The sequence below is a fragment of the Giraffa tippelskirchi genome, chromosome X (genome assembly GCF_054371585.1).
Source record: "Giraffa tippelskirchi isolate mGirTip1 chromosome X, T2T-mGirTip1v1.2.pri, whole genome shotgun sequence".
Taxonomy (NCBI): domain Eukaryota; kingdom Metazoa; phylum Chordata; class Mammalia; order Artiodactyla; family Giraffidae; genus Giraffa; species Giraffa tippelskirchi.
Genome location: NC_137289.1, coordinates 143,491,727 through 143,517,661, shown reverse-complemented (window position 1 = coordinate 143,517,661; position 25,935 = coordinate 143,491,727). Strand labels below are relative to the sequence as shown.

The following is a 25,935-nucleotide window of genomic DNA, read 5'->3' as shown; positions in this document are numbered from 1 at the left end:
GTTTTATTCTTTTTGTTGCATTGGTAAATGGGATTGTTTCCTTAATTTCTCTTTCTGATCTTTCATTGTTAGTGTATAGGAATGCAAGCCAAATTCATTGATTAGTGCTAGTAGTTTTTCTGGTGGCATCTTTAGGATTTTTCTATGTAGAGTACATCTGAAAACAGTGGGAGTTTAACTTCTTTTAAAATTTGTATTCCTTTTATTTCTTTTTCTTCTCTGATTGCCACGGCTAGGACTTCCAAAACTATGTTGCATAATAGTGGTGAGAGTGCACATCCTTGTCTTGTTCCTTATGTTAGAGGAAATGCTTTCAGGTTTTCACCATTGAGAATGATGTTATTAGTTGTGGGTTTGTTGTATACGGCCTTTATTATGGGCTTTTGTTGGGGTATTATGGGCTTTTGTACAGGTTCCCTGTATGCCCACTTTCTGGAGAGTTTTTTTTTTTAATCATAAATGGATATTGAACTTTGTCAGATTTTTTCAGCATCTATTGAGATGATCGTATACTTTTTATTCTTCAACTTGTTGATATGGTATATCACAGTGATTTGTGTATATTGAAGAATCCTTGCATCCCTGGGATAAATCCCATTTGATCGTGGTGTATGATCCTTTTAATGTGTTGCTGGGTTCTGTTTGCTAGTGTTTTGTTGAGGATTATTGAATCTGTGTTCATCGGTTATAGTGGTCTGTAATTTTCTTGTGATATCTTTGGTTGTGGTATCAGGGTGATAGTGGCCTTGTAGAACAAGTTTGGGACTGTTCCTCCCTCTGCAATTTTGTGGAAGAGTTTGAGAAGGATAGGTATTAACTCTTCTCTAAATGTTTGTTAGAATTGGTCTGTGAAGCCATCTGGTCCTGGCCTTTTGTTTGTTGGAGGATTTTAAATTATAGTTTCAATTTTATTACTTGTCATTGATCTGTTTATTCCTTCCTGGTTCAGTCTTAGAAGGTTGTACCTTTCTAAGAATTTGTTCATTTCTTCCAGGTTGTCCTGTTTATTGGTGTATGGTTGCTTGTAGTAGTCTCTTATCCTTTGTATTTCTGTGGAGTCAGCTGTAACTTCTTTTTTTTTTTTTCATTTCTGATTTATTGATTTGAATTCTCTCCCTTTTTTTCTTGATGAGTCTGGCTAAAGGTTTATCAATTTTGTTCATCTTCTCAAGTAACCAACTTTTAGCTTAATTGATCTTTGCTGTTGTCTTCTTTGTTGCTATTCCATACATTTCTGCTCTGATATTTATGATTTCTTCTACTACAGGATTTCGTTGTTGTTCTTTCTCTAGTTGCTTTAGGTGTAACGTTAGATTGTTGAGATTTTTCTTGTTTCTTGAGGTGATTTTGAATTGCTATAAACTTCCCTCCTTTAACTGCTTTTTGTTGTGTGCTCTATAAGTTTTGAGTCATTGTGTTTTCATTTTCATTTGCTTCTATGTATTTTTTTATTTCCTCTTTGATTTCTTCAGTGATCTCTTGGTTATTTAGTGTATTATTTAGCTTCCAGGTGTTTTTTAAAATAGTTGTTTCCTGTAACTGGTATCTAATCTCATAGCATTGTGGTTGGAAAAGGTGCTTGATACAGTTTAAATTTTGTTAAATTTACCGAGGCTTGATTTGTGACCCAAGATGTGATCTTTCCTGGAGAATGTTCCATGTGCAGTTACGAAGAAAGTGTATTCTGCTGCTTTCAGATGGAATGTCCTGTAAATATCAATTAAGTCTATCTCTCTGGTCTAATGTGTCATTTCTAGCTTGTGTTTCCTTATTTTCTGTCTGGATGATCTGTCCATTGGTGTAAATGGGGTGTTAAAGTCCACCACTATTATTGTTACTGTCAATTTCCCCATTTATGGCTGTTAGCGTTTGCCTTATGTATTGAGATGCTCCTATATTGTATGCATATATATTTATAATTGTTATTTTTTTTGGATTGATCCCTTGATCATTATGTAGTGTCCTTCCTTGTCTCTTATAATGGTCTTTATTTTAAAGTCTGTTTGTCTGATATGAGTACTGCTACTGCACCTTTCTTCTGATTTCTATTTGCATGGCATATCTTTTTCCATCCCCTCATATTCAGTATGTATGTGTCTTTATGTCTGAAGTGGGTCTCTTGCAGACAGCATATACATGGGTCTTGTTTTTGGATCCATTCAGCCAGTCTGTGTCTTTTGGTTGGAGCATTTAATCCATTTCCATTAAAGGTAATCATCCATATGTATGATCCTGTTACCATTTTCTTAATTGTTTTGGGTTTGTTTTTGTGGGCCTTTTTCATTTCCTGTGTGTCTTACCTGTAGAAGTTCTTTAACATTTGTTGTAAAGCTGATTTGGTGGTGCTAAATTCTCTTAGCTTTTGCTTGTCTGTAAAGTTTTTGATTTGTCTGTTGAATCTGAGTGAGATCCTTACTGGATAGAGTAATGTTGGTTTTATACTCTGTCAATTTCTGAGAGATGTGCTGAGGGTCCATAATTTCCATCTCTCCCACTTCCCCACCACCCCCTACAACATTTGTGGGTTTTGTTTTTGTTTGTTTGTTTGTTTGTTTTTGAGCAGAGAAAGGTTTATTGCAGGGCCAAGTAAGGAGAACAGGTGGCTCACGCTCAAAGTCCCAAACTCCCCAGTGCTTTTGGGGGAGAAGTTTTTAGTAGGCTAAATTTCTGGTGAGGGCTCTGTCCTTATTTCTGTCTTAGGGACATTGCAGGCTTGAATTCTGAAAATAGATTTCCCGCTTTGCACTGGCTTCTGGAAAGCCCCCAGCCACTTTTTGGATTCCTTCTAGCAAGTGCTAGATGGTGTGCTTTTTGTGTTTGTCTAGATGGAAATTGGTCTGTAATGTCATTCCACTGTTTGCTACTCTTCTTTTCTTTTAACCCTACTTATATCCCTAATTTAATTCTTACCCATTTCAGTACTTGTTTGCAAGACACTTTCAGTTCAGTTCAGTCGCTCAGTTGTATCCGACTCTTTGCAACCCCGTGAACCTCAGCACGCCAGGCCTCCCTGTCCATCACCAACTCCCGGAGTCCACCCAAACCCATATCCATTGAGTCGGTGATGCCATCCATCCAACCATCTCATCCTCTGTCGTCCCCTTCTTCTCCTGCCCTCAATCTTTCCCAGCACCAGGGTCTTTTCCAATGAATCAGCTAGACACTTTAAATCCTTTTAATTAAGCTGGATCTGAATATATTTCTTCTTCCCTGTGTTTCAAATTAAATTAAACCATACATTTTACTGATGGGGAAGGCTATAGTTTTCTCTCTTCAGTTACTTAACTGCATCAGATGAGGTAAAGCATGTATATTCTTTAGTGTGAAAGTGTTGTTTACTATAGGATTTTAGATATACATATAATAAATTCTGTTCTCTGCTATTAAGTATATACTTTCTACTCTTTAGCTAAAGGATGGAAGAAAGAGATGTAACAAGATCTCCCTTTGTTTCTTGTTTGTATTCTATTAATAACAATTTCTTAGATGTTATCTACTGCTGAACTGCCATGAATCTAGGCAGTTTACTCTTAAACTTGGCCCAATTGTATGTTTCCAGATTATGTGCAAAATAGTTAAAATAAATATCCATTAGTTCAAATAACTTAGGGGATTTTCTTAAAACCCAAATGAATGATGATGCTCATGTTATAACCTTGAGAAAATTAGCCACCTTGAACCTTAATTTTCTCCTTTGTAAGATAGAGGAAAATTATTACGTTTTACAGTGTCTAGAATTACAAATAGTCCACATGAAAGTGAATCTTAATAAGTGTTTTTGGGTTTACTGATTTCTCTCTTGGATATATTATTTCCCTTTTGGGAACCTTATTTAACTTTGATTAATATACTTTAACATATTTAACCAGATATTTTCATCTCCTCCAATAATCTGCAGAGAAGTGAGGGAGTAGCCGAGTTTTCTCCTATATTTGAAACCCCAGTGAAAAGTTCCTGAACTGGAAAGTGAAGTGAGTCTCACCACGTTGTGGCTCACCCCAAGTCAAGCTGCTCTTTCCAGAACCCACTGGGCTGTTTGTCTCACAGGGTAAGACAGAGTGTGGAGGAGAAGGTTCCTAACTTGTGGCCATGAATCTTGAACCATTCTGGAAATAAAAGGAAGGATTCTAATTCATGTGACAAATCTGTGTACCTCCAGTGGAAAAAAGTCCTGCTGAAATTGTTTTCTCTTTTGTTTCATTTTTGTATTTGTTCTAGACGCAACTCAGAAACCAACTAATTCACGAACTGATGCACCCTGTTCTAAATGGTAAAATGCAGTCCCCATCCATCTCAGTGGACGAGAGCTCCCTCTTAATAGGAGCTTCCAACTCTCTAGTGGCGGATCACTTACAGAGATGTGGCTATGAGTATTCGCTTTCTGTCTTCTTTCCGGAAAGTGGTTTGGCAAAAGAAAAGGTAACATCTTTGCTTTTCTGTAGTAGCTTCTTCCTCAGATAATAGCTAAGTGCTCCCTGGATAGCTGGGTCTGTTTCTTTTTTGTCTCTGAAATTACATCATGTATTTGTTAATAATGTGACAAAGGAGTATAAAATGTAACATTGTTACCAGTTCCTTGGCAGCTTGGTTTGTCTTTATAAAATGGTGATGTTTTGGAGCTAGAATTGACCTGACACTCCATGTAGTCTGAGACTCTAAACTGCTATTTATGTTGAACATCTGTTGTGAGACTAGCAAATAGTAGATGGATTAGAGGTGAGGATCCAGCCTCTGGAGAGGTGAGATGATTTACTCAAACTGACATGATTTGTAAGTGGCAACCAGGGCATTAATCTACATCTACAATGTACTTTCTTGACTCTGCTACAGTCTCTTCAGATACTTGTCCTGTTTGTGATTAAGTAAGAGAAGAATAAGTAACTTTTAAAAACCCATGGAGTTCTTAAATAGCGAAACAGCTTTTCCTAATTATTTTAACTCTCTCTCCACCAACCATTGAACATAGTAGTTACACTTTGTTATTTTAAAGGTAGATATAGCAAACTTTCTGGGTTTTTTTTAATAGACTTAATTTTTTATAGCAGTTTAGGTTCACAGCAAAAATGAACAGAAAGGGAGATGGCCCATCTGCTCCCTGCTTCCTGACCCCACACAAGCATGGCCTCCCCCCAACCCCAGCGTTTTCTACTCTGTCCATTTTTACATTCAGTGAACCTACACTGGCACTTCATTATCACCTGAAGTCTGTAGTTTACATCAGGGTTCACTCTTGGGGTTGTCCCTGTGTTTTTGCTGTTTATCGTGCCATAACTGCCCAAAAGTGGGATACTCAGAAGTTGTAAGAGAAGAACAGTGTTGTTATTGGAAAAACTTAAAATTTAAATATCCTTTATAGGGACTTCCCTGGTGGCTCAGTGCCTAAGACTCCACACTCCCAGTGCAGGGATTCTGGGTTCAATCCTTGGTCAGGGAACTAGATCTCACGTACCACAGCTAAGACCCAGCACAGCCAAATAAATAAATAAATACTTAAGTAAATAAATAATGAATAGATACAGTGTATTTAAACAACCAAATTTTATCAGTCTTAGGAATTCTTTTTTGATCCTTCCATCTATGTATCTCCTGTTTCACAATTTTGCCACTTGAACGAATAATAGTCAATCACATTGTTATAGCACTGATGTAGTTCACACACTTAAAGGTTTCTGTACTATAAAATATTTTCTTTAAAGGAAAACCAACTGAAGATTATATCAGTGTCCTCAGGGTAGACATAATAAACAATACACATGATAGTGGAAATGCATGTTAAAAATCTTTACTCAAGGGACTTCCCTGATGGTGGAGTGGCTAAGAATCTGCCTGCCAATGCAGGGGATACGGGTTCAATTCCCTGCCCTGGGAAGATCCCACTTGCTGCAGAGCAAATAAGCCCCCAAGCCCTAGAGCTTATGCTCTGTAATAAGAGAAGCCACTGCAATGAGAAGCCTGCACACTGCAGTGAAGAGTAGCCCCCACTGGCCACAACTAAAGAAAGGCCATGCACAGCAACGAAGACCCAGTGCAACCAGAATAAATAAAATTAAAAAAAATCACTCAAAAGGTTTGACCACAGGTATATCTAAAATAGCTTTAAACATTCATAGTTTCAAAGAGAGTAAAAACTTAGTTTATTTCTATTTTGAAGCAATAGTAATTTTAAAACTTCATTGCCATTGAGAGACCCTGGAATACGCTCACATGTTCATTGGTGAACTCAAATATTTGAGTGTCAGCTGGAAGCCATTAACCATTTCTGTTATTTCTGTCAAACATGTCATTCTTTTAAAGATATTTAAAAAAAAATTTGAATTTATTTTAGACTGTGCTGGGTTTTTTGTTGCTGTATGTGCTTTTCCCTAGTTGTGGCAAGCGGGGCTACTTTTTGTTTTAGCATGAGGCTTCTCACTGCTGGGGCTTCTCTTGTGGAGTACGGGCTCTCTGGCCTGTGGGCTTCAGTAGTTGTAGCCCATGAGCTGTAGAGCACTGGCTCAGTAGTTGCGGTTCAGAGGCTTACCTGCTCCTTGGCATTTGGGATCTTCCCAGACCAGGGATCAAACTCGTGTCTCCTGTATTGGCAAGCAGATTCTTCACCACTGAGTCACCAGGGAAGCCCCAGGTATATCATCTTTGATGTGAATTATTTGGAGGTTAATTACATGATCAAGAGAAACTTTATCCTTTTGACCTCAAAGTTTAGTGTAATTTATTTAACAGTATGAGAAAGCTTACATTTTACGTTATTAGCATGTATTTATAATCTTATTTAGTCTGAACCATGATTTTTAGTCTTATATTCAGAAACATCCTAAATCATCACTTAATCATTGATGTTAAAATATGTGTGCTTTTTCTTTTTTAAGGTATTTACTATGCAGAATCTATTGCATCTTTTTAAAATCAGTCCTGAATCCAGGCTCTACAAATCACTGGTAGGATTGTTTAGTTTTTAATAATCTGCTTTGGTTTGTTAATAGTAACTGAGTAGTTGAATAAAAGTAAACTGTGTTCTTTTAACAGATTTCAGGATTTGATAAAGAAAACCAAAAAGGTAGGAGACTTCATCTTTGTAGAGAATTGGAACATTTTTGTTATGTGTTTTTTTGTATAAAAATATGAAGCTAATAATTTTTAGGTGGAAGAATAGGGAATTTAAATTGAATCATTTAAATAGGTAATTTAAATTGAATCATTGGCTTTTCCTTGCTGGCAGTTCATTTTAAAATAGAACCATTCATCTGTTTTGACAAATGTGGATCCTTTTCCCCCAATTTTCAACCTTTTAAGATAGCTCTTACTCAAATAAGAAAGCTAGAGATAGCATCAAAAGCCCTACAAACAGGTTGAAAGCTAGTTTTTCTTAAAGATATCCACTGCATGAAACATTTCCAAAACAAAGAGAACAATGTTTAGGCATCTGTCTTTGTATCCTGGATATCCCCCAAGTACAGTATATCGAGTATTGTGTTCGTATTTGCTGGAAGAACAAACTGTATGTTGTATGTCATTTTTGTAATCAAGTGTTTATATAGATCTGATGCTGTCACTTCAGTCATGTCTAACTCTTTGCGACCCTATGGACTGTAGCCCTCTAGCTCCTGTGTCCATGGGTTTTTCTGGGCAAGAGTACTGGAGTGGGGGTTGCCATTTCCTTCTCTAGGGTAACTTCCTGACCCAGGGATTGAACCCTCATCTCTTAAGTCTCCTGCATTGGCAGGTGGGTTCTTTACCACTAGCGCCACCTGGGAAACCTAACTACTCTGAGATAATAGAAAAAATATATATTGATCTCTACCCCCAAGTCCCAGCACACAACTCCCCAAACCCATGTAATTTCCTACGAACACACGGAGTAGCTCTTGTTCTGGTGTTGGTCTTTGACCTCAGTTCCTGACACAGGGCTCCAGAAACCCTTGTAATTTCTGAGTATCTCTTGTTTGAATGAGCAGCACTGGGTGTGCTCCTGGGTGGGGGCTGGTCATCAGAAAGACCAAGCCATGATTAGAAGCTTGGGGTTTTCAGCCCTGCCCCCTATTCTGTTGAAGGGAGAAGGACTAAAAATGGTGTTAATAATCAGTCACGCATATGTGATGAAGTCTTCATAAATCCTGAAAGTACGGGGTTCAGAGAGCTTCCAGGTCAGTGAACAGGTGGAAGTGCTGGGGGGGTGGCATCCCGGGAGAAGGCATGGAACTCCAGGCTCCTGCTCAGCTCCTGTGCAGTTCTTCCAGTCAGCTGTTCATCTGTATCCTTTATCATGTCCTTTAATAAACTGCCAAGTCTAAGCGCTTCACTGAGTTCTGTGAGCTCTCTGACACATTCATCAAGCCCAAGGAGGAGGATGACATCTATCCATAGCCATTGCTCAGAAGCGCAGGTGACAACCTGGGCTTGGGGCTGGCATCTGAAGGATGTGTTAATATATCTGTGAGAGGTGGGGGATCAGTGTTGTGGGAATGAGGCCCTTCACCTGTGGGATCAGTTCCTAGCTCCAGGTAGACAGTGTCAGAATTGAGTTAAATTGTAGGACACCAAGCTGGCCTCATAAGAGTATGGCTTGGTGTGGGGAGAAACCCCCACACTCCGGGTGAGCAGTGGTGCCAGGAGTGAAATGTGGTGCCCTCTTCTGTGTAAAAGCTGAGGAGGCTGCCAGGGAGTGGAGAGGTGAAAGAGGTGGATTTTTGCCTGCACAGAAGAAGGGAAGCTGAGGTTCTTTCTCCCTTAAAAGCTGCTGTGGGTGCCAGGCCACCGGCTAGACTTGATGGACTTGGTAGTATGAATGTAAGCCAGTAACCTGCCTGTGTGGCATAGCTGTCATTTAGAGCTTTTCAAAAACTGTGACGTGATGTAATGGCCCTTTCATGTTGGTGTGCTCCTGGATTTTGTCTGTGGCCAACATTGCTACCATCCTCATTGGGACATTCATTAATTACCATTCGGCAAACACTTGAGTACCTACTTTTTGCCAGTCGTTCGTCTGTCACTTAACTGCCTGGCCTCCTAGGCGTAATGTTAGCAGAGGATAAGTGAGTCACACGACATTCTATTTTTGTTTTATTGTATTGTTGGGCTTTCCTTGTGGCTCAGCTGGTGAAGAATCCGCCTGCAATGTGGGAGACCTGAGTTGGGAAGATCCCCTGGAGAAGGGAAAGGCTACCCACTCCCATATTCTGGCCTGGAGAATTCCATGGACTCTATAGTCCATGGGGTCGCAAAGAGTCAGACACAACTGAGTGACTTTCACTTCACTTCACTTCATTGTATTATTGGAGTATAGTTGACTTACAGTGTTGCATTGATTTCAGCTGTATAGAAAAGTGATTCAGTTATACATATATATACATTCTTTTTCATATTCTTTCCCACATATCCAGTACCATAGGATATTGAACATAGTTCCCTGTGCTGTACAGTAGGATCTTGTTGCTTATCCATGCTGTATATAATATTTGGATCACGAGATACTCTAGACCACCTGCAGAGTAGCTCATCCTTACTGAAGCTGAAGATGATAGGTGATCCGAGGTTGTAGATTCTAAGGCAGTGGTGTCTAGTGTAACTGTGTGATGATGGAAATGTCTGAATCTGTGTTTTCTGATATGGTAGCCACTAGCCACGTGGGGTTATTGAGCACTTTAAATGTGGTTGGTGTGAGGAACTGAGATTATAATTTAAATAGCTACACGATCTTTGGCTACTGGCTGTCACATTGGACAGCACAGGTCTAAGTAAATAACTGCTGTCTGTAGTGTAACTATTTCAGGAAGGAATTAGGGGCTCTAAAGGGTTTTTAAATAATCCACTTATTTCTAGGTATGTATATTATTAAAAATAGCTTTTTGCTTTTAAACTCGCTCTTTGAATCTTTCTAGTTCAGAAAGACGTCTGGTCAACATCTCATACCAGCTTCACCCAGCCTCCTAGTAAAATCCCTGAAAGTAAGAAAAACAGTTGCAGACGCGTCATGTATCCTAGTGGCATAATTTGGATAAAACTCTTGGCTGACAGTAAAACAGCTACTGTTACAATGAAATGATTTAAAATTGGTGACTTCCAATTAAGAAATTGTTGTTATTGTTCAGTCACTAAGTTGTGGCCAGTGCTTTGAGACCCCATGGACTACAACATGCCAGGCTCCCCTGTCCTCTGTCTCCCAAAGTTGGCTCAGATTCATGTCCATTGAATCAGTGATGCCATCCAACCATCTCATCCTCTGTCGCTCCCTTCTCCTTTTGCTTTCAATCTTTCCCAGCACCAGGGTCTTTTCCAGTGAGTTGGCTCTTCACATTGGGCGGCCAAAGTACTGGAGCTTCAGCATCAAGAAATTGAGGCCATCAAAAAACATGTAGGAAGATGTTTTGTACTTGACTGTTGTGTATTTCCTGACAGAGATCTTTGGTCTTATCTGACTGTATTTATACTTTGAGGATGCTGATCTGTTGGATGGTTTTGGTACTTTCCCCTAGATTCTACTCACACATCCTTCCCACACCTATTTTTTCCTTTCAGAGATAAGTGGTACCCAGAAAATAGCTGGGTGGAGAATTTGGACACTGGCTCTTCTTTTTGGAAGTTAAAATCCTTACCTGTGATTGACTAAAGAATAGATCAGTGGGACAGAATAGAGAACCCCAAAATAGGTCTATACAAAGATAGTCAACTAGTTTTTGACAAAGGAAAAAGCAATCTAGTGGAGGAAACTTAGACTTTTCAACAAGTGATGCTGGAGCAATTGGACATGCATATGCACAAAAATGAACTTGGACACAGACCTTACACAAAAATTAACTGAAAATGAATCATATGTCTAAATGTAAAACACAAAACTATGTAACTTCTGGAAGAAAACATTAAGAGAAAATCTTTGTGACCTGGGCTTTGGTGATGAGATATAAACATCAAAAGCATGATTAAATGAAAGGAAAAAATAGACTAGTTAGATTTTGTTAAAATTTAAAAACGCCTTTCTATGAGTGAAAAGACAAATTCCAGTCGTGGGGAGGGTATTGGCAAAAGACATCCAATAAAGGACATGTGTCTAAAATATACAAAGAACTCTGAAAACTCAACAATAAAGACACAAGTCAGTTGAAAAATGAGCAAAGGGTCTGAACAGGTAGCTCTCCAAAGAAGATATGCAGATGGCAAGTAAGCATATCAAAAGATGCTTCATGTTATTTGTTATTAGACATGGAAATTACAATAGAAATGAGATAACACTTCCCACCTATTGGAATAGCTAAGATCCAGCTCACCTATGACACTAAATGCTGGAAGGATGTGAAGTAACATATGCTCTCACTCATTCCTGGTGGAAATACAAAATGGTAAAGCCGCTTGCTGGGGGGGAATAGTTTGGTGGTAAAACTAAACATAGTCTTACTGGATGATCCACCAGTCATTGTCCTAGGTATTTACCCAAGTGACTTTAACTGTATGTGAATGTTTACAGCAACTTTATTTATGGTTGCCAGAAATTGGGAACAAACAAGATGTCTTTTGGTGGGTGAATGGATAAACAGGCTGTGGTACATTCCAACAGGGAAATACTATTCAGCTAAAAGGAATGAGCTATCAAGCCATGCAGAGAGAGAAATGAATCACAACTCTGTGTTGTTAATGTAAGAAACCTCTCTGAAAAGGCTACATGGTCTATGATTCCATATATGTGACATCCTGGGAAAGGCAAAGCTATAGAGGTGGTCAGCACACCTGACCACCTTGTTGCTAGGTGGTTGCTAGGGATGTGGAGGGACGGGGTAGCAGGTTGAAGAGGGGAAGCATAGGATGTTTTTTAGGGTGGTGAAAGTGTTCTTAAATTACTGTAATGGTAGAACACATGGCACTAGACATTTATCAAATCCTATAGAGCTTTACAAAGAGTGAGCCTTCATGTATGCAAGTGTATGAGGTCAGGTGATCTCAGGATTAAATGCTGATTGTGACAAAACAATGTAACTATAGTAACCTCACTGAAGGGGTGGGGAAAAATATGCCTACCTGTCTAACTCTAGAGAGGGATGAAGATTGCAACTGAAGGCAGAAGAAACTATACATAGGCTCTGTAGTCAAGGTGAGAGTTACTTCTCATGGGGGTGCTGGTTGACAATTTTGACACCGTTATACGTGTGGGCTGGAGTTGAACCATAAAGTAAGGGAATAGTAGATGGTGGGAGCCAGGTGGGAACTTAGAGATAAACAGGAGGAGGCTAAGATTCATATGGTAATGGTGTCATTGGAGACATCTGTATGAACTCGTGTTTAGCTTAACATAGATACAGATGAGACATAGAGATATTTATCAATAAGTATGTATACATAGGTTAGTGTACGTTCATATTTCCTTACTCTGCAGGCTGAGGGGCTAGAAGCAGTGACTCCGCAGTCACAATGAGCACACCTCAAGCCCAGTTTGCAGTGCTAAGATTCAGTTTCTAAAACCATTCCATAATAATCGGAACCAGGGCTCCTTGGAGCAGTAGTTGCTTCCCGGAATGGAGCAGAGACTAGCCAAGATAATGAGCCTGGAGACCCTACAGTGCCATAGCCTAAGGAAGAACTTAAGAAAAAACCTCACGATGCAAGTGCTCCCAGCGGTGAAAGCTAGCACAGTTGGAGCAACAAAATAAAAGATTGGGTTATATATATGAGTTACAGAATTAGCTATGAATTATAATTACCCAAGTATAAAGTAGGGGATTCATACTTATATAAAGAAATGAGGAGATAGAGGAGGAGATTAGCCGTATCCTTCTCGGGGGGGTTGTGGAGGAGGGAGGGGGGAAGTGGAACTAAGTAGGGGGCTAGGGGCCTGTGGAAAGCCCTGCAGAACTGACAGTGTTAGAAATGCTGAGATGGAAGAACTCATGTCTGGAGATGACCTTGCTGCAGGATCTTAAAGGTTTCTGCCAAATGTTGCCTTTTTTCCATTGAGAGGGCCAAGATCTGGCCCCAGCGTGACAGGCGGGGGATGAGGTGAGAACAGGCTCACAGGAAATGGTCAGGAGAAGAGGGCGGGTGAGAGAGAAGAGTTACAAGGCACTGAATATGAAAGAAAAGTCCAGTGGGAGAAGTAAAAAACAATACATTGTGTGACATCACTTATGTGGAATCTAAAATATGTCACAATTGAACCTATCTATGAAACAGAAACAGCCTCACAGACCTAGAGAACAGACTTGTGATTGCCAAGGGGGAGGAGGTTGGGGTTAGCGGACGTAAGCTTTACATACGGAGTGGATAAACAACAAGGTCCTGCTGTAGAACACAGAGAACCATATTCAGCATCCTATGATAAATCACAATGGAAAAGAATATTCTTTAAAAAGTGTATATATATAAAACTGAATCACTTTGCTGTACAGAGGAAAGTAACATTGTCAATCAACCACAGTTAAAAAGATGTAGTATATTGTAATATCTTCAGTAGTAAAGAAAAAAAGGCCCTTGGCTGATGCAAAAATCCACTCACCTGTTCTAAGAAAGTGAAAACTTATAAAATTTATATTCATGACTTAAAAAAAAAAAAAACCCAAAAACAAGTTTCAGGGAATTCCTTGGTGGTCCATCGGTTAGGCTCCGTCCTTCCATTGCTGGGGACCTGGGTTCGATCTCTGGTTAGGAACCTAAGATCCTACAAGCTACATGGCACAGCCAAAAAGAAAAAGAAAGTTTCAAGCTATTCAGAAAGGTATAAAGTAAAAGAAAAATAGAAACTTCTGTTCATATTCTCTAATTTCACTTTCTGTTGATAACTAGAATGAAGAGTGTCTTGCGTATTCTACCAGCGTTTAGTTTATGGGGGTCAAAGTCTATATGTAATTAAACCACATATGTTCATAAATGGGATCATATTATACTGTTGTGCAATTTGCTTCCTTTATCCAGCAATATATTTTTATCAGTGTACTTAGACTAATTATGTTTAAAGAATGTATTTAATTATCCCCATGTTGATGAAGATTTTATTGTTTGGTGTTTGCCATTAGAAGCATGTGGTGTGTAGCGCTATACCCTTTTGAGAAAGTGTAGCTCTATAAATTCAGAGAGGTAAAATGCCTGGGTTAAAGGGCACTTGGATTTGGAATATCCATAAACACGGACCAATTTCCCTCCCAAGTGAAAGAGCACGCCTGCTTCCCTGCTCCCTTGCCAACACTTAGAGTGCTGAAGATTAAAACTTTGATAATATGTGTATTGGGAAAATATAATCTTTCTTTTGTAGTATTAATTTGCATTTATTTTTATTCATGTTTATTTAACACTGAAAATTTTTTCTGTAAACTTTGTCCATGTCTTGCCTTATTTTTCTGTTTTCTTACTGATTTTTAAAAGCTCTTTATACTATGAAAATTAGTCCTTTCTCCATATTATGGCAAATACTTGTTTCCAGTGTATCATTTGTCTTTTGACTTTGTTAGTTCTTAAATTTCATGTTTGGTGTCATACTTGGAAAGGCCTTTCCTCAGAAATTATTCTTAAAAGATACATGATGTGAAAAAGATAATGTTATAAAACCAAGATTGCATAAACAGTGATTGAGCAATGGTTGAATGAAAGAAAGTTGTGAAACAAAACTGTATACATTGTGTCTTTCAGGTTTTCTTATACAGTTTCTGAAAGAATTGGCAGAATATCATCAGAAAAAAGAAAGTTGCAATATGGAAACTCAGACAAGTTCAACATTGCCTGTCAAAGACTCTCTTGGTAATTGTGATCCTCTTTCATAATTACACTTCTTCCATTTTCTTTTTTCAGTGAAGGCGATGGCCTGATGTACTGTATTATGTTTTTATTGCTTCACTAAGAGGGATGCAGGCTGCTGGTAGCATGTTTTCTGGAATCGTTGCTCATTTTTTCTCAGGAGGACCAGGAACGGCTCTGCAGGGCTGCTCCTTCCTTCATGACCACCAGGGCTATGCTTTCCACATCTCACGGGGATCCAGAGGCTCACCTCCTTATTTGTTGGGTTGAAGCTCTCTTGACTGGGAGGTTCTTCCCTGTGTCTCATCTGACTTTATGTTAGAGCCGCTAAAGTGTGAAGATCTCAGACTTCTTGCATTGCAGGGAACTAGAGAAGTCAGTGGGCCGTCCTTTCATTTTACAGTTGACAAAACTAAGATCACTTGAGGAAGAACAGCTAGGCAACGCCCTGTCTGGGTCAGAACTGATACCAGAGTCCAAGTTTTCTGGTCCATGACCCGGAGCCTTTTCTACTGTACAGGCTTCTGTAGAATACAGAAAAATAAATGGAAAACCATACCTAACATTTTGCCAATCAGAGACATCACTGCCAATATTTTACTCTCTGATGACTCAAGCGGTCAAGAATCGTCCTGCAGTACAGAAGACCAGGGTTCAATCCCTGGGTTGGGAAGATCCCCTGAAGAAGGGAATGGCAACCCACTCCAGCATTCTTGTCTGGAGAAGCCCCATGGACAGAGGAACTTGGCATGCCCCAGTCCATGAGTCAGACAAGAATGAGCACACATATTTTAGTCTGCTTCTGCCAGCCATTTTTTCCTCTGCCTGCTTTTTGGTGATACTGGTGTCACACATGATTAAGACTGTATGAGAGGGCCAGGTTTGCAGTGTACTTCGTGGTTGGTTTCAAATCCACAGTTGGTTTGAGGGCTGGGGGTCTCCTGAAAAGACTGCTGGAATGTGAAACAATCATAGACCTGGCCTTAGCCCCATTGTTGCCATTATGTAGCTCTATAGCCCTCTGGAAGCCCCTTCAACTGAATGGGCATCAGTTTCCTCCTCTGTGAAGTGGAGGAGGTGAAACACGTGGTCTTTGATTCCTCTTAGGGTCAGTGTTTTGAAAGTGTGAGTCAGCTCTAACCAAAGTGCAGTGAAAGAGCCCTCTCCTCTGGCACGTAGACACTAGAAAGGGATGCCACTGTTTTCTGACTCAAAGTATACTTGTTGTTTTCTTTTCCCCTGATATTTTATATTTTAGATAGGATTCTCAAACTTTCAGAACAGTTGAAAGCTTTATGGCGAACACTTATACACCTCGAGTCTGCCATGAAATTTGTTATACTTGCTTAATCACTTACCTGTCTGTCCATTAAGCTCTCTCACTTTTTGGATACATTTGTATTAATAAGTAAATGGCAGACATCCTTAACACTTTCTCCTAACTTTACGCTGTGTTTGAACAGAGCTCTGGCCGTTTGCTCACCTGCCCGTGTCTCTCTAACCTCGTTTTCTGTGTTATTTTTTGGTAGCGGAGAAGCTTCAGCTTATTGACAATGAGTTTGCAGGTGCTTGCCCTCAACAGCCAAAGTTAGAATCCTTAGAAATCAAGTTAAACGAATATAAGAGGGAAATAGAACAGCAACTACAGGCAGAAATGAGTCAGAAGGTAAGATTTATCTTGTTATCATTAAGAGTGATGTTTTTGCTCGTCTTTTAATGTCTTCACCTTCGGTATATGGGGAAATCACTACAATCTTTACTAATGAATATGATACTCTACTGTTGTGCGTACTATTTCTCTTGCCAGATTATGTCAGTTCTTTATGACTTTTGAATACACCCTGTAAGTGTAGTGAATGACATAAAACATGAAGATGAATTAAACTAAATATATTTAGTTAGCGTTAATGTTAAAGCTAACAGTGAAGAGAGAATTTGTTACTGTTTCTGTACCATAGTTATTGGTATTTACAATTTTTTGTCATCAATTGGCAGTTGAAATACTTTAAAGATACTGAAATAGTGAAAATTAAAATGGAAGAGAAAAGGAAGTATGAGAAGGAGATTGCTGAGTTCCGGAACGAATTTGAGAGAACTTGTCAAGCAAAATCTGAAGCCCTGATGTCTCAGAACAAGATAACCCTTGAGAGAATTCAAAAGCACCAGGAGGTAATATTCTTAAATTATTTGCTGGGGGGGGGGCATTTCCGGGCTATCTCTTGAGTAGGGCCTGGGGTCAAGAGCACAAGGGAAAGCACAGGACTTGGACAGGATGTGCAGTCATCCTTCCTCTGAGATGGCTGGAGGGAATGGACTGCAAACGGGCTGGTCCACACTGGGAGTGGGAGGAACTTGCACCAAAGAAACAGCAGCTGAGAGGTTTGGCAAACAGCAGGGAGGAGAGGATCAGAGGTGTGAAGTAGCTGCTGTCACTAAAGGAAACGAAGCCCTGGAAAGCAGACAGGGTTGCTGAGCTGTGTCAAGGGCTCAGCTGGGGTGGGCAGCCTGGACCGGCAGTAGACCAAGTCCAGGGCTTCCAGGTGATAGTGCCAGTGTGGCTCTCAGGAGGGTGTGTGGTGTGGGCAAGGCTTGGAGGGATGGAGTTGCTCAGGGAGATGAGCTTGAGAGAGCTGAATCTCCTTGGCTTCAGAAAGGCAGCCCATTTCTTGGAAGACACTGGGGTTGGGCAGGGTGGGGAAGGGAGCTCAAGATGGCAGGTGGCTGCTAATATAAAGTAACAGGGACGGTGACATAGCTGCCTGAAAGACACTGAGAAGCAGGTCTGGGGATTCTGATGGGCGGAAGAAGATGGGTCAAGAGGACAGAGTTGCAGGTAGGGGTTTGAGGTCAAGAATGGAAACAAAATGCAACGTGCTGCCATGGGAACAGAGGTGAGGTCCCCGTGGTGGCGGCATCCAGGGCTGCCATGTGGCCGTTTGATCCTGTCCACCAGAATGGTGGCTGGATGGGAGGTAGAGAGGTTGCCCAGTGGCAGGAGTGGGTGTGGGGAGAGATTGGATCCATTGCTTTAGAAAAAGCAGATTCCTTTGTTAAGGTTGTGTCTTAGACCAGACTGGATCTGGGGCCCTGCTTCCTGTGGACAGCTGGGGCTTCTGTCAGGAAGTGGTGTTGAAAGTAAGAGGCTTCCTCCCAGCGTCCATCCTTGCTTGGAGCTTCTCAAAAAGACCCAGTTGTTGAATGGTAATTGCACCCCCTCTACAAGTTTTGTATAAGCAGTTCTGAGAATTGGGCTCGCTTAGAATGGGAAAGACTAGAGATCTCTTAAAGAAAGTTGGAGATACTAAGGGAACATTTCATGCAGAGATGGGCACAGTAAGGACAGAAATAGCAAGGACCTAACAGAAGCAGAAGAGGTGGCAAGAATACACAGAAGAACTGTACAAAAAAGGTGTTAATGACCTGAATACCCATGATAGTGTGATCACTCACCTAGAGCCAGACATCCTGGAGTGTGAAGTCAAGTGGGACTTATGAAGCATTACTACAAACAAAGCTGGTGGAAGTGATGGAATTCCAGCTGAGCTATTTCAAATCCTAAAAGATGATGCTGTTAAAATACTGCACTCAATATGCCAGCAAATCTGGAAAACTCAGCAATGGCCGCAGGGCTAGAGGAGGTCAGTTTCATTCAAGTCACAAAGAAAGGCAGTGCCAAAGAACATTTAAACTACCATACAATTGTGCTCTTTTCACATGCTAGCAAGTTAATGCTCAAAATCCTTCAAGCTAGGCTTCAGCAGAACATGAACTGAGAACTTTCAGATGTACAAGCTGGATTTAGAAAAGGCAGAGCAACCAGAGATCAAATTGTCAACATCCATTGGATCATAGGAAAAGCAAAGGAATTCAAGAAAAACATCTATTTCTGCTTCACTGACTATGCTGAAGCCTTTGACTGTGTGTATCACAACAAACTGTGGAAGATTCTTCAAGAAATGAGAATACCAGACCACCTTACCTGCCTCCTGAGAAACCTGTATGCAGATCAAGAAGCAACAGTTAGAATTGGACATGGAACCACAGACTGGTTGCAAATTGGGAAAGGAGTACAACAAGGCTATATATTGTCACCCTGCTTATTTAGCTTCTGTGCAAAGTACATCATGTGAAATGTTGGACTAGATGAATCACAAGCTGGAATCAAGATTGCTGGAAGAAATATCAATAACCTCAGATATGCAGATGACACCACCCTTATGGCAGAAAGTGAAGAGGAACTAAAGAGCCTGTTGATGAAAGTGACAGAGGGGAGTGAAAAAGCTGACTTAAAACTTAACATTCAGAAAGCGAAGATCATGGCATCTGGTCTTATCACCTCATGGCAAATAGATGGGGGGACAGTGAAAGCAAGTGACAGAAACTATTTTCTTGGGCTCCAAAGTCACTGGACAGTGACTGCAGCCACGAAATTAAAAGACGCTTGCTCCTTGAAAGAAAAGTTATGACAAACCTAGACAGCATATTAAAAAGCAGAAACATCACTTTGTTGACAAAGGTCCCTATGGTCAAAGCTATGTTTTTCCAGTAGTCATGTATGGATGTGAGAGTTGGACCATAAAGAAGACTGAGTGCTGAAGAATTGATGCTTTGGAATTGTGGTGTTGGAGAAGACTCTTGAGAGTCCCCTGGACAGCAAGGAGATCAAACCAGTTATTCTTAAAGGAAATCAACCCTGAATATTCATTGGAAGGACTGATGCTGAAGCTGAAACTCCAATACTTTGGCCACCTGATGTGAAGAGCTGACTCATTGGAAAAGACCCTGAAAGATTGAGGGCAGAAGGAAAGGGGCGAGACAGAGGATGAGATGATTTGATGTCATCACTGATTCAATGGACATGAGTTTGAGCAAGCTCTGGGAGATAGTAAAGGACAGTAAAGCCTGGTGTGTTGCAGTCCATGGGATTCGCAAAGTTTTGGACATGATGTAGTGACTGAACAACAAGCTGTAAAATAAACGTTGGAGGGACAGGTGTTTGCGAGGCTTGGATTGTGTTTATACTAACACTATCATCTATTTTTCTTAACTTTAAACAATTTTTATTACAGAAAGGTTTTCACATAATTGGATATTTCTCTACTCTGTACACAGTTATTCTTAGTCTCCATAGAAAAGCTGCTTCTTACCTTCTCATCTGGTGATAGCAAACACTAAAATCCTGATTTTAACAGCATTGTAGTAAAAATGCCTCAGTGATTTAAGTTGAAAGCATTATATTGGTACATGGCTCTTGTGCTCATTTATTAAGAATGTACAAATGTCTTTATTCAAAAATACAAAATAAATTATCTGTAGGCATGGACAGTGGCAGCAATAAACCATTCTGTTGTCAGCTGAAACCAGTAACTGATGGTTTTAGTTATTTTGTTAAACAGCCAGCCTTTTCTTCAGTCATCTTCAACTTACCTCACTTGGTGTTACTGGTGAGGAACACTGCCTTGAGCTTCTTCCCCCAGTTCATTAATAATGGCAAAGCACTATCCTAGGAAAAATATGTGCCACTGCACGATTTTGCCTGTCATCTTTGCCATGCTAATGGCATGCAGGGGCCATGCTAATCTTCTCTGTATCATTCTACTTTTAGTATATGTGCTGCCAAAGCAAACACTAACAGTGTCATCTTGAAGACAGGTGACGAAGTCAGAAAGACAAATATACCATCCAGTTCAGTTCAGTCACTCGGTTGTGTCTGACTCTTTACGACCCCATGGACTGCAGCATGCCAGGCCTCCCTGTCCATCACCAACTCCTGGAGTTTATTCAAACTCATGTCCATTGAGTTGGTGATGCCATCCAACCATCTCATCCTCTGTCGTCCCCTTCTCCTCCTGCCCTCAATCTTGCCCAGAATCAGGGTCTTTTCCAATGAGTCAGTTCTTCACATCAGGTGACCAAAGTATTGGAGTTTCAGCTTCAGCATCAGTCCTTCCAATGAATATTCAGGACTGATTTCCTTTAGGATGGACTGGTTGGATCTCCTTGCAGTCCAAGGGACTCTCAAAAGTCTTCTTCAACACCATAGTCCAAAAGCATCAATTCTTCTGTGTTCAGCTTTCTTTATGGTCCAACTCTCACATCATACATGAGTACTGGAAAAACCATAGCTTTTGACTAGATGGACCTTTTTGGACAAAGTAATGTCTCTTCTTCTTAATATGCTGTCTAGGTTGGTCATAACTTTTCTTCCAAGGAGCAAGCATCTTTTAATTTCATGGCTGCAGTCACCATCTGCAGTGATTTTGGAGCCCAAGAAAATAAAGTCTCTCACTGTTTCCATAGTTTCCCCATCTATTTGCCATGAAGTGATGGGGCCAGATGCCATCATCTTAGTTTTCTGAATGTTGAGCTTTAAGCCAACTTTTTCAGTCTCCTCTTTCACTTTCATCAAGAGCCTCTTTAGTTCTTCACTTTCTACCATAAGGGTGGTGTCATCTGCATATCGGAGGTTATTGATATTTCTCCCGGCAGTCTTGATTCCAGCTTGTGCTTCATCTAGCCCAGCGTTTCTGATGATGTACTCTGCATATAATAAGCAGGGTGACAATATACTTGATGTACTCCTTTTCCTATTTGGAGCTAGTGTGTTGTTCCATGTCCAGTTCTAACTGTTGCTTCCTGATCTGCATACAGATATCTCAAGAGGCAGGTCGGGTGGTCTGGTATTCCCATCTCTTCCAGAATTTCCCACAGTTTGTTGTGATCCACACAGTCAAAGGCTTTGGCGTAATCAATAAAGCAGAAGTAGCTCTTTTTTTGGAACTCTCTTGCTTTTTCGATGATCCAGTGGATGTTGGCAATTTGATCTCTGGTTCCTCTGCCTTTTCTAAAACCAGCTTGAACATCTGGAAGTTCATGGTTCACGTATTACTGAAGACTGGCTTGGAGAATTTTGAGCATTACTTTACTAGCGTGTGAGATGAGTGCAATTGTGTGGTAGTTTGAGCATTCTTTGGCATTGCCTTTCTTTGGGATTGGAATGAAAACTGACTTTTTCCAGTCCTGTTGCCACTGCTGAGTTGTCTAAATTCAGAAAGACAAATATACCATATGATATCACTTAAGTGAGGAATCTTAAATATGACACAGATGGACATATCTCTGAAACACACTCACAGACACAGAGAACAGACTTGTTGTTGCCATAGGGGAAGGAGGTGGAGGAGGGATGGATTGGGAGTTTGGGATTAGCAGATGCGAACTATTATATATAGGATGGTTAAATAGCAAGGTCCTACAGCATGGGACAGGGAACCATATTCAGTATCCTGTGATAAACCGTAATGGAAAAGAATATTAAAAAGATATATTTGCATAACTGAGTTACTACTGTTCAGGAGAAAATAACAGCATTGTAAATCAACTATACTTCAATAACATTGAAAAAAAAAGACGACTGACTAGATCAACCAGTTCACAGACTTGAACCCTGGTTTATTCAACTGATCTCTGAAGGCTCTTGAGAAGATTGCCGTTTGTGAAGAGCACCATGCCTTTATTCCACCACCTGGAATGCCCCTCCCCTTCTTGGCCTGATAAAACCGTCCAGTCCTTCAAAATCCAGCTGGAATGTCAGGTCCTCGTGACGCCTCTCCTGACCCCCGCACTGATGGACTCCTCTAGGCATCGTTCGTCCTGTGGAGTCTCGATGTACTTTATGAAATCATCACGCAGTAGTGTAACTCTTGGTTTGACTCTCTCTCCCTGAATAAACTGGGTTTTTTGTTTTTTAAGGTGTGGGGACCTGTATCTGTCCATCTGTGTGTACCCAGCACCCAGTGTGGCCTTGAACACGTGATAAGTGTTCAGGGAACACATACATGGAAGTGTGGCCATTCATTTGGGCCATCATCTTTTAAATTTTATTTTATTGTTGAATGAACATTTTGTTTCATTTTTTTCTTGCTGTGGAACTTAACGAAGTTTTTTAAGTATCTGAGAGATGTTAATGAAGTAACAAAGTAATTATACACAAGGGATGCTGGAAATACAGGGTAATGTAACTTAACAGTCCTTGAGGAAGGAAGGGAATAAATTTTTGTGAGGGTAAAAAGGCAAAACATATACCTTGCATTGGAACCTCTTGAAAATTGTTCTTCTAAATGTCCATCCTTTGTTTTCTAGAATTTAGGAAACAATGTATTGGTTCAAATCTCCTTTGTCTTCTTTAGCTTGCTTGGTAAAAATTAATGCTTTCTTTTACAGAATGAAACAAAAGAAATCTATGCTCAAAGGCAGCTTCTGCTAAAAGACATAGATGTGCTGAGAGGCAGAGAAGCTGAGCTGAAGCAAAGAATTGAAGCCTTTGAATTGTAAGTAATGTGTCCATTTTGGACTTTCAGAATGAAGGAGATGAAAAAGAACTACTAAACATGTCTACATATTCTAATACTACAGAATAGAGTTCTTGGTTGTAAAGGTGATATCACTGAGCTTCAAAGAAAGGCACACTTCAGGAGAAATGAGGATGAATATTTTTTATTGAAATATTAGACACTGGGATGAAAGCAAAAGGAAATGCCATCATCAGGCTACAGTGGGACCAAACAAATAATTTTGAGAAGCAAATAATGCTTTAACAGATCATATGTTTCCCATTTATGTCAACCATTCAGATCTCACAGTTTCATGTGCATGTAGTAACTGAATTCCAGACAGCCAGACCAGCCAGATTGACCTGCTCTGCTGGCAAAAAAGGGCAACACGGTGGCTCTGAGTTGACTTGTACTGGGAGAAATTGTTTCTTGTAATGTGTGTGTTGTTTTTTTCTAAACATTCACCAGTCTTTCATTCTTCACATCTTACCTAGGATACATAGCAAGCTTAGCATTGTATAGTTTATGGAATAAGCCTTCTTTCCCATTTGGTATCTGCCATTAATCAGCACTCACAGATACTCTAGGAATCTTCTTCCCTTAAAAGATCTGTCTTCATTTTCATGAATGTTGTTTTCTCATTTATATAGGCCAGGTTCGTTTGATTTCTTCTCTCTGCCAACCTTACTCTTTTTGGCAGTACTGAAGAGGTAAATTGACCATAAGAGAGAAAAGGAAACCAGTTTGGGCATTGATAGTTAATGATTATGTAATCACTTATTTACCTCCATTTTCCCTCCTCCTCCTTTCTGAGCATACTGAAAGTGAACGTGTTAGTCGTCAGTTGTGACCCCATGGACTGTAGCCCACAAGGCTCCTCTGTCCATGGAATTCTCCAGGCAAGGATACTGGAGTGAGTTTCTATTTCCTTCTCCAAGGGATCTTCCCAACCAGGGATCGAATCCAGGTCTCCTGCATCACAGGCAGATTGTTTACCATCTGAGCCATCAGGGAAGCATATCATAAGCTAAATATTGCTCCTTTGCTTTACAGGGGCTTCCCTGGTGGCTCAGACGGTAAAGTGTCTGCCTGCAATGCAGGAGACCCAGGTTCGATCCCTGGGTCGGGAAGATCCCCTGGAGAAGGAAATGGCAACTCACTCCAGTCCTCTTGCCTGGAAAATTTCCGTGGACGGAGGAGTCTAGTAGGCTACTGTCCATGAGGTCACAAAGAGTCGGACACGACTGAGCGACTTCACTTTCACTGACACTTTCACTTTTGCTTTACAGATTAACCAGCAGAGGGAGCCAACACACAGACGTTTTATCCTTTGCTTGGAATAGTCTCTGTTCCCTAGCACTTCTGTTTTTAGCTTGATCTGAGTCCCTGTGAACCCAGTTCCCCAGCTCTGGAATTGATTTTGTGCTTGACTTGAGGTTTCACTATCAAGACCATTCCTTTCTTGGGAATGGGTTGGGATGTTCTGACTGATCCATCTATCTTTTGCTCTTTTCAGGATTTTCTCTTCAGTACTGATTTAGTTCACTGATATTGAACTAGTAGATTATGAAAGGCTAGAACAAATTTTATGTCTTTAATAGCTATGGGCTAGTCCGTTAGAAACAGTATTGTAAAAGAAACAAGCACTTGAGCATGCTGACTGAAGTCTGTGTGTAGCTTTGTAACTTAAAACATTAATCTTGTACCTCTGAATTGATTATGGCCACTTACCACTTGGAACCATTTTTTTTTTTAAACTGTGAACCATCTCCTGTGAGATGCCACTTTGGTTTTGGCATTTTCTCACTCGCCCCAGCCAGAGAACTATTGAGTTCTGTCTATAGTTCAGATCCATCATCACTAGATCAGCTCCTAAAATAGTAGGACACTTCTGGCCCTTTGTTTTTACTCCCTAGCCATGACAGTCACAGAACACATGGTGTCTTTTCCCCAATATTAATATTTTTCAATTTTGCCTTCTCTGTTTTTGCTAATTTCAGGACCCAGAGGCTGCAAGAAGAAAAAAATAAAAGCGTGACTGATGGACTGAGGAGGCGGGAGTTGAATATAAAGAGTATTGAGGAGACCTATGACCAAAAGCTCAAGAACGAACTTCTAAAGTAATTGTTCGGCATCTTTAAAAAAAAAAAAGTATCGTGTTTGAATTAAGTTGATGGAAACACAGCAACACTAATAAAGTAGATAAGACTAGTATTTTATGGCAAAATCCAGTGTTTAAACAAAATACACATGTTCATTGACAGTCAGGCTTTTCCTGTGAATATTCGAGTTAGGATGGTTTAAAAAAATACAGTACAGGAAACAGCATCCTCTGCTTGTTCTTGTCACTTCTGGAGTATTTATTGAGGGCCTGTGATTTGCTTGAATTTCTTAGGGCACCTTGTAACTTGCTGAGAAGCTATAAAATAGGGATTATCGTCACTTTTTATGTTTTTCTCTCCCCCACTCATACTGCCATTCAGATGGAATATCTAATGATCTGTAAATTATTCTGCTAATTCGTTATAGTATTTGTTGATCTGTATTCCTTCAAGATTCTGCAAAACCAGAATGAAAAGGAACAAACTAGAATTAACTGTATAAAGCAAAAAACGATAGAGGGAAAGGAAAATATGTACAGCTATGGTACCATGGCTTTCCTCTAGTCTGAGTTTTGTTGTGTTCTAGTGGATGGTATCTTAGTGCAGAGGCATTAAGTGCATATGTGGTAAGTTTTCTCTCCAGTGCTCAGTGTAATGTCTGGCACAGAGTAAGTGTTCACTTAATGTTTATTGATGCAATGAATTCATAGTGAAGTGATGACTCAACACAGCAGCTCTTGATGTTTCTTCATCATTGGCCTCTCTCTACTGCTTTGTCCATAATTTGTCATTGA

The 25,935-nt window shown here is 40.2% G+C and overlaps 1 protein-coding gene, 1 non-coding gene and 1 pseudogene across 8 annotated transcripts in view; 2 read left to right on the top strand and 1 right to left on the bottom strand.

The window, feature by feature from the left end:
• Positions 1-25,935, top strand: part of OFD1 (OFD1 centriole and centriolar satellite protein) — a 60,148-nt gene that overhangs the window by 5,336 nt on the left and 28,877 nt on the right. For 6 of the 7 annotated variants that reach the window (XM_081566422.1, XM_081566418.1, XM_081566421.1 and 3 more), the window contains exons 3-10: positions 4,219-4,419; positions 6,867-6,935; positions 7,024-7,054; positions 14,602-14,709; positions 16,236-16,372; positions 16,702-16,875; positions 22,930-23,036; positions 25,040-25,159. In XM_081566422.1, coding sequence (XP_081422548.1) covers positions 4,219-4,419; positions 6,867-6,935; positions 7,024-7,054; positions 14,602-14,709; positions 16,236-16,372; positions 16,702-16,875; positions 22,930-23,036; positions 25,040-25,159 — 947 coding nt within the window. Of the gene's footprint in view, positions 1-4,218; positions 4,420-6,866; positions 6,936-7,023; positions 7,055-12,018; positions 12,077-14,601; positions 14,710-16,235; positions 16,373-16,701; positions 16,876-22,929; positions 23,037-25,039; positions 25,160-25,935 lie in introns of those variants that run through there. The other variant, XM_081566420.1, reaches the window with a different exon arrangement.
• On the bottom strand, positions 20,215-20,335 carry LOC145537272 (U6 spliceosomal RNA; annotated as a pseudogene).
• On the top strand, positions 24,098-24,169 carry TRNAC-GCA (transfer RNA cysteine (anticodon GCA)). The gene has a single exon. It is a non-coding gene; the product is annotated as a tRNA-Cys (tRNA).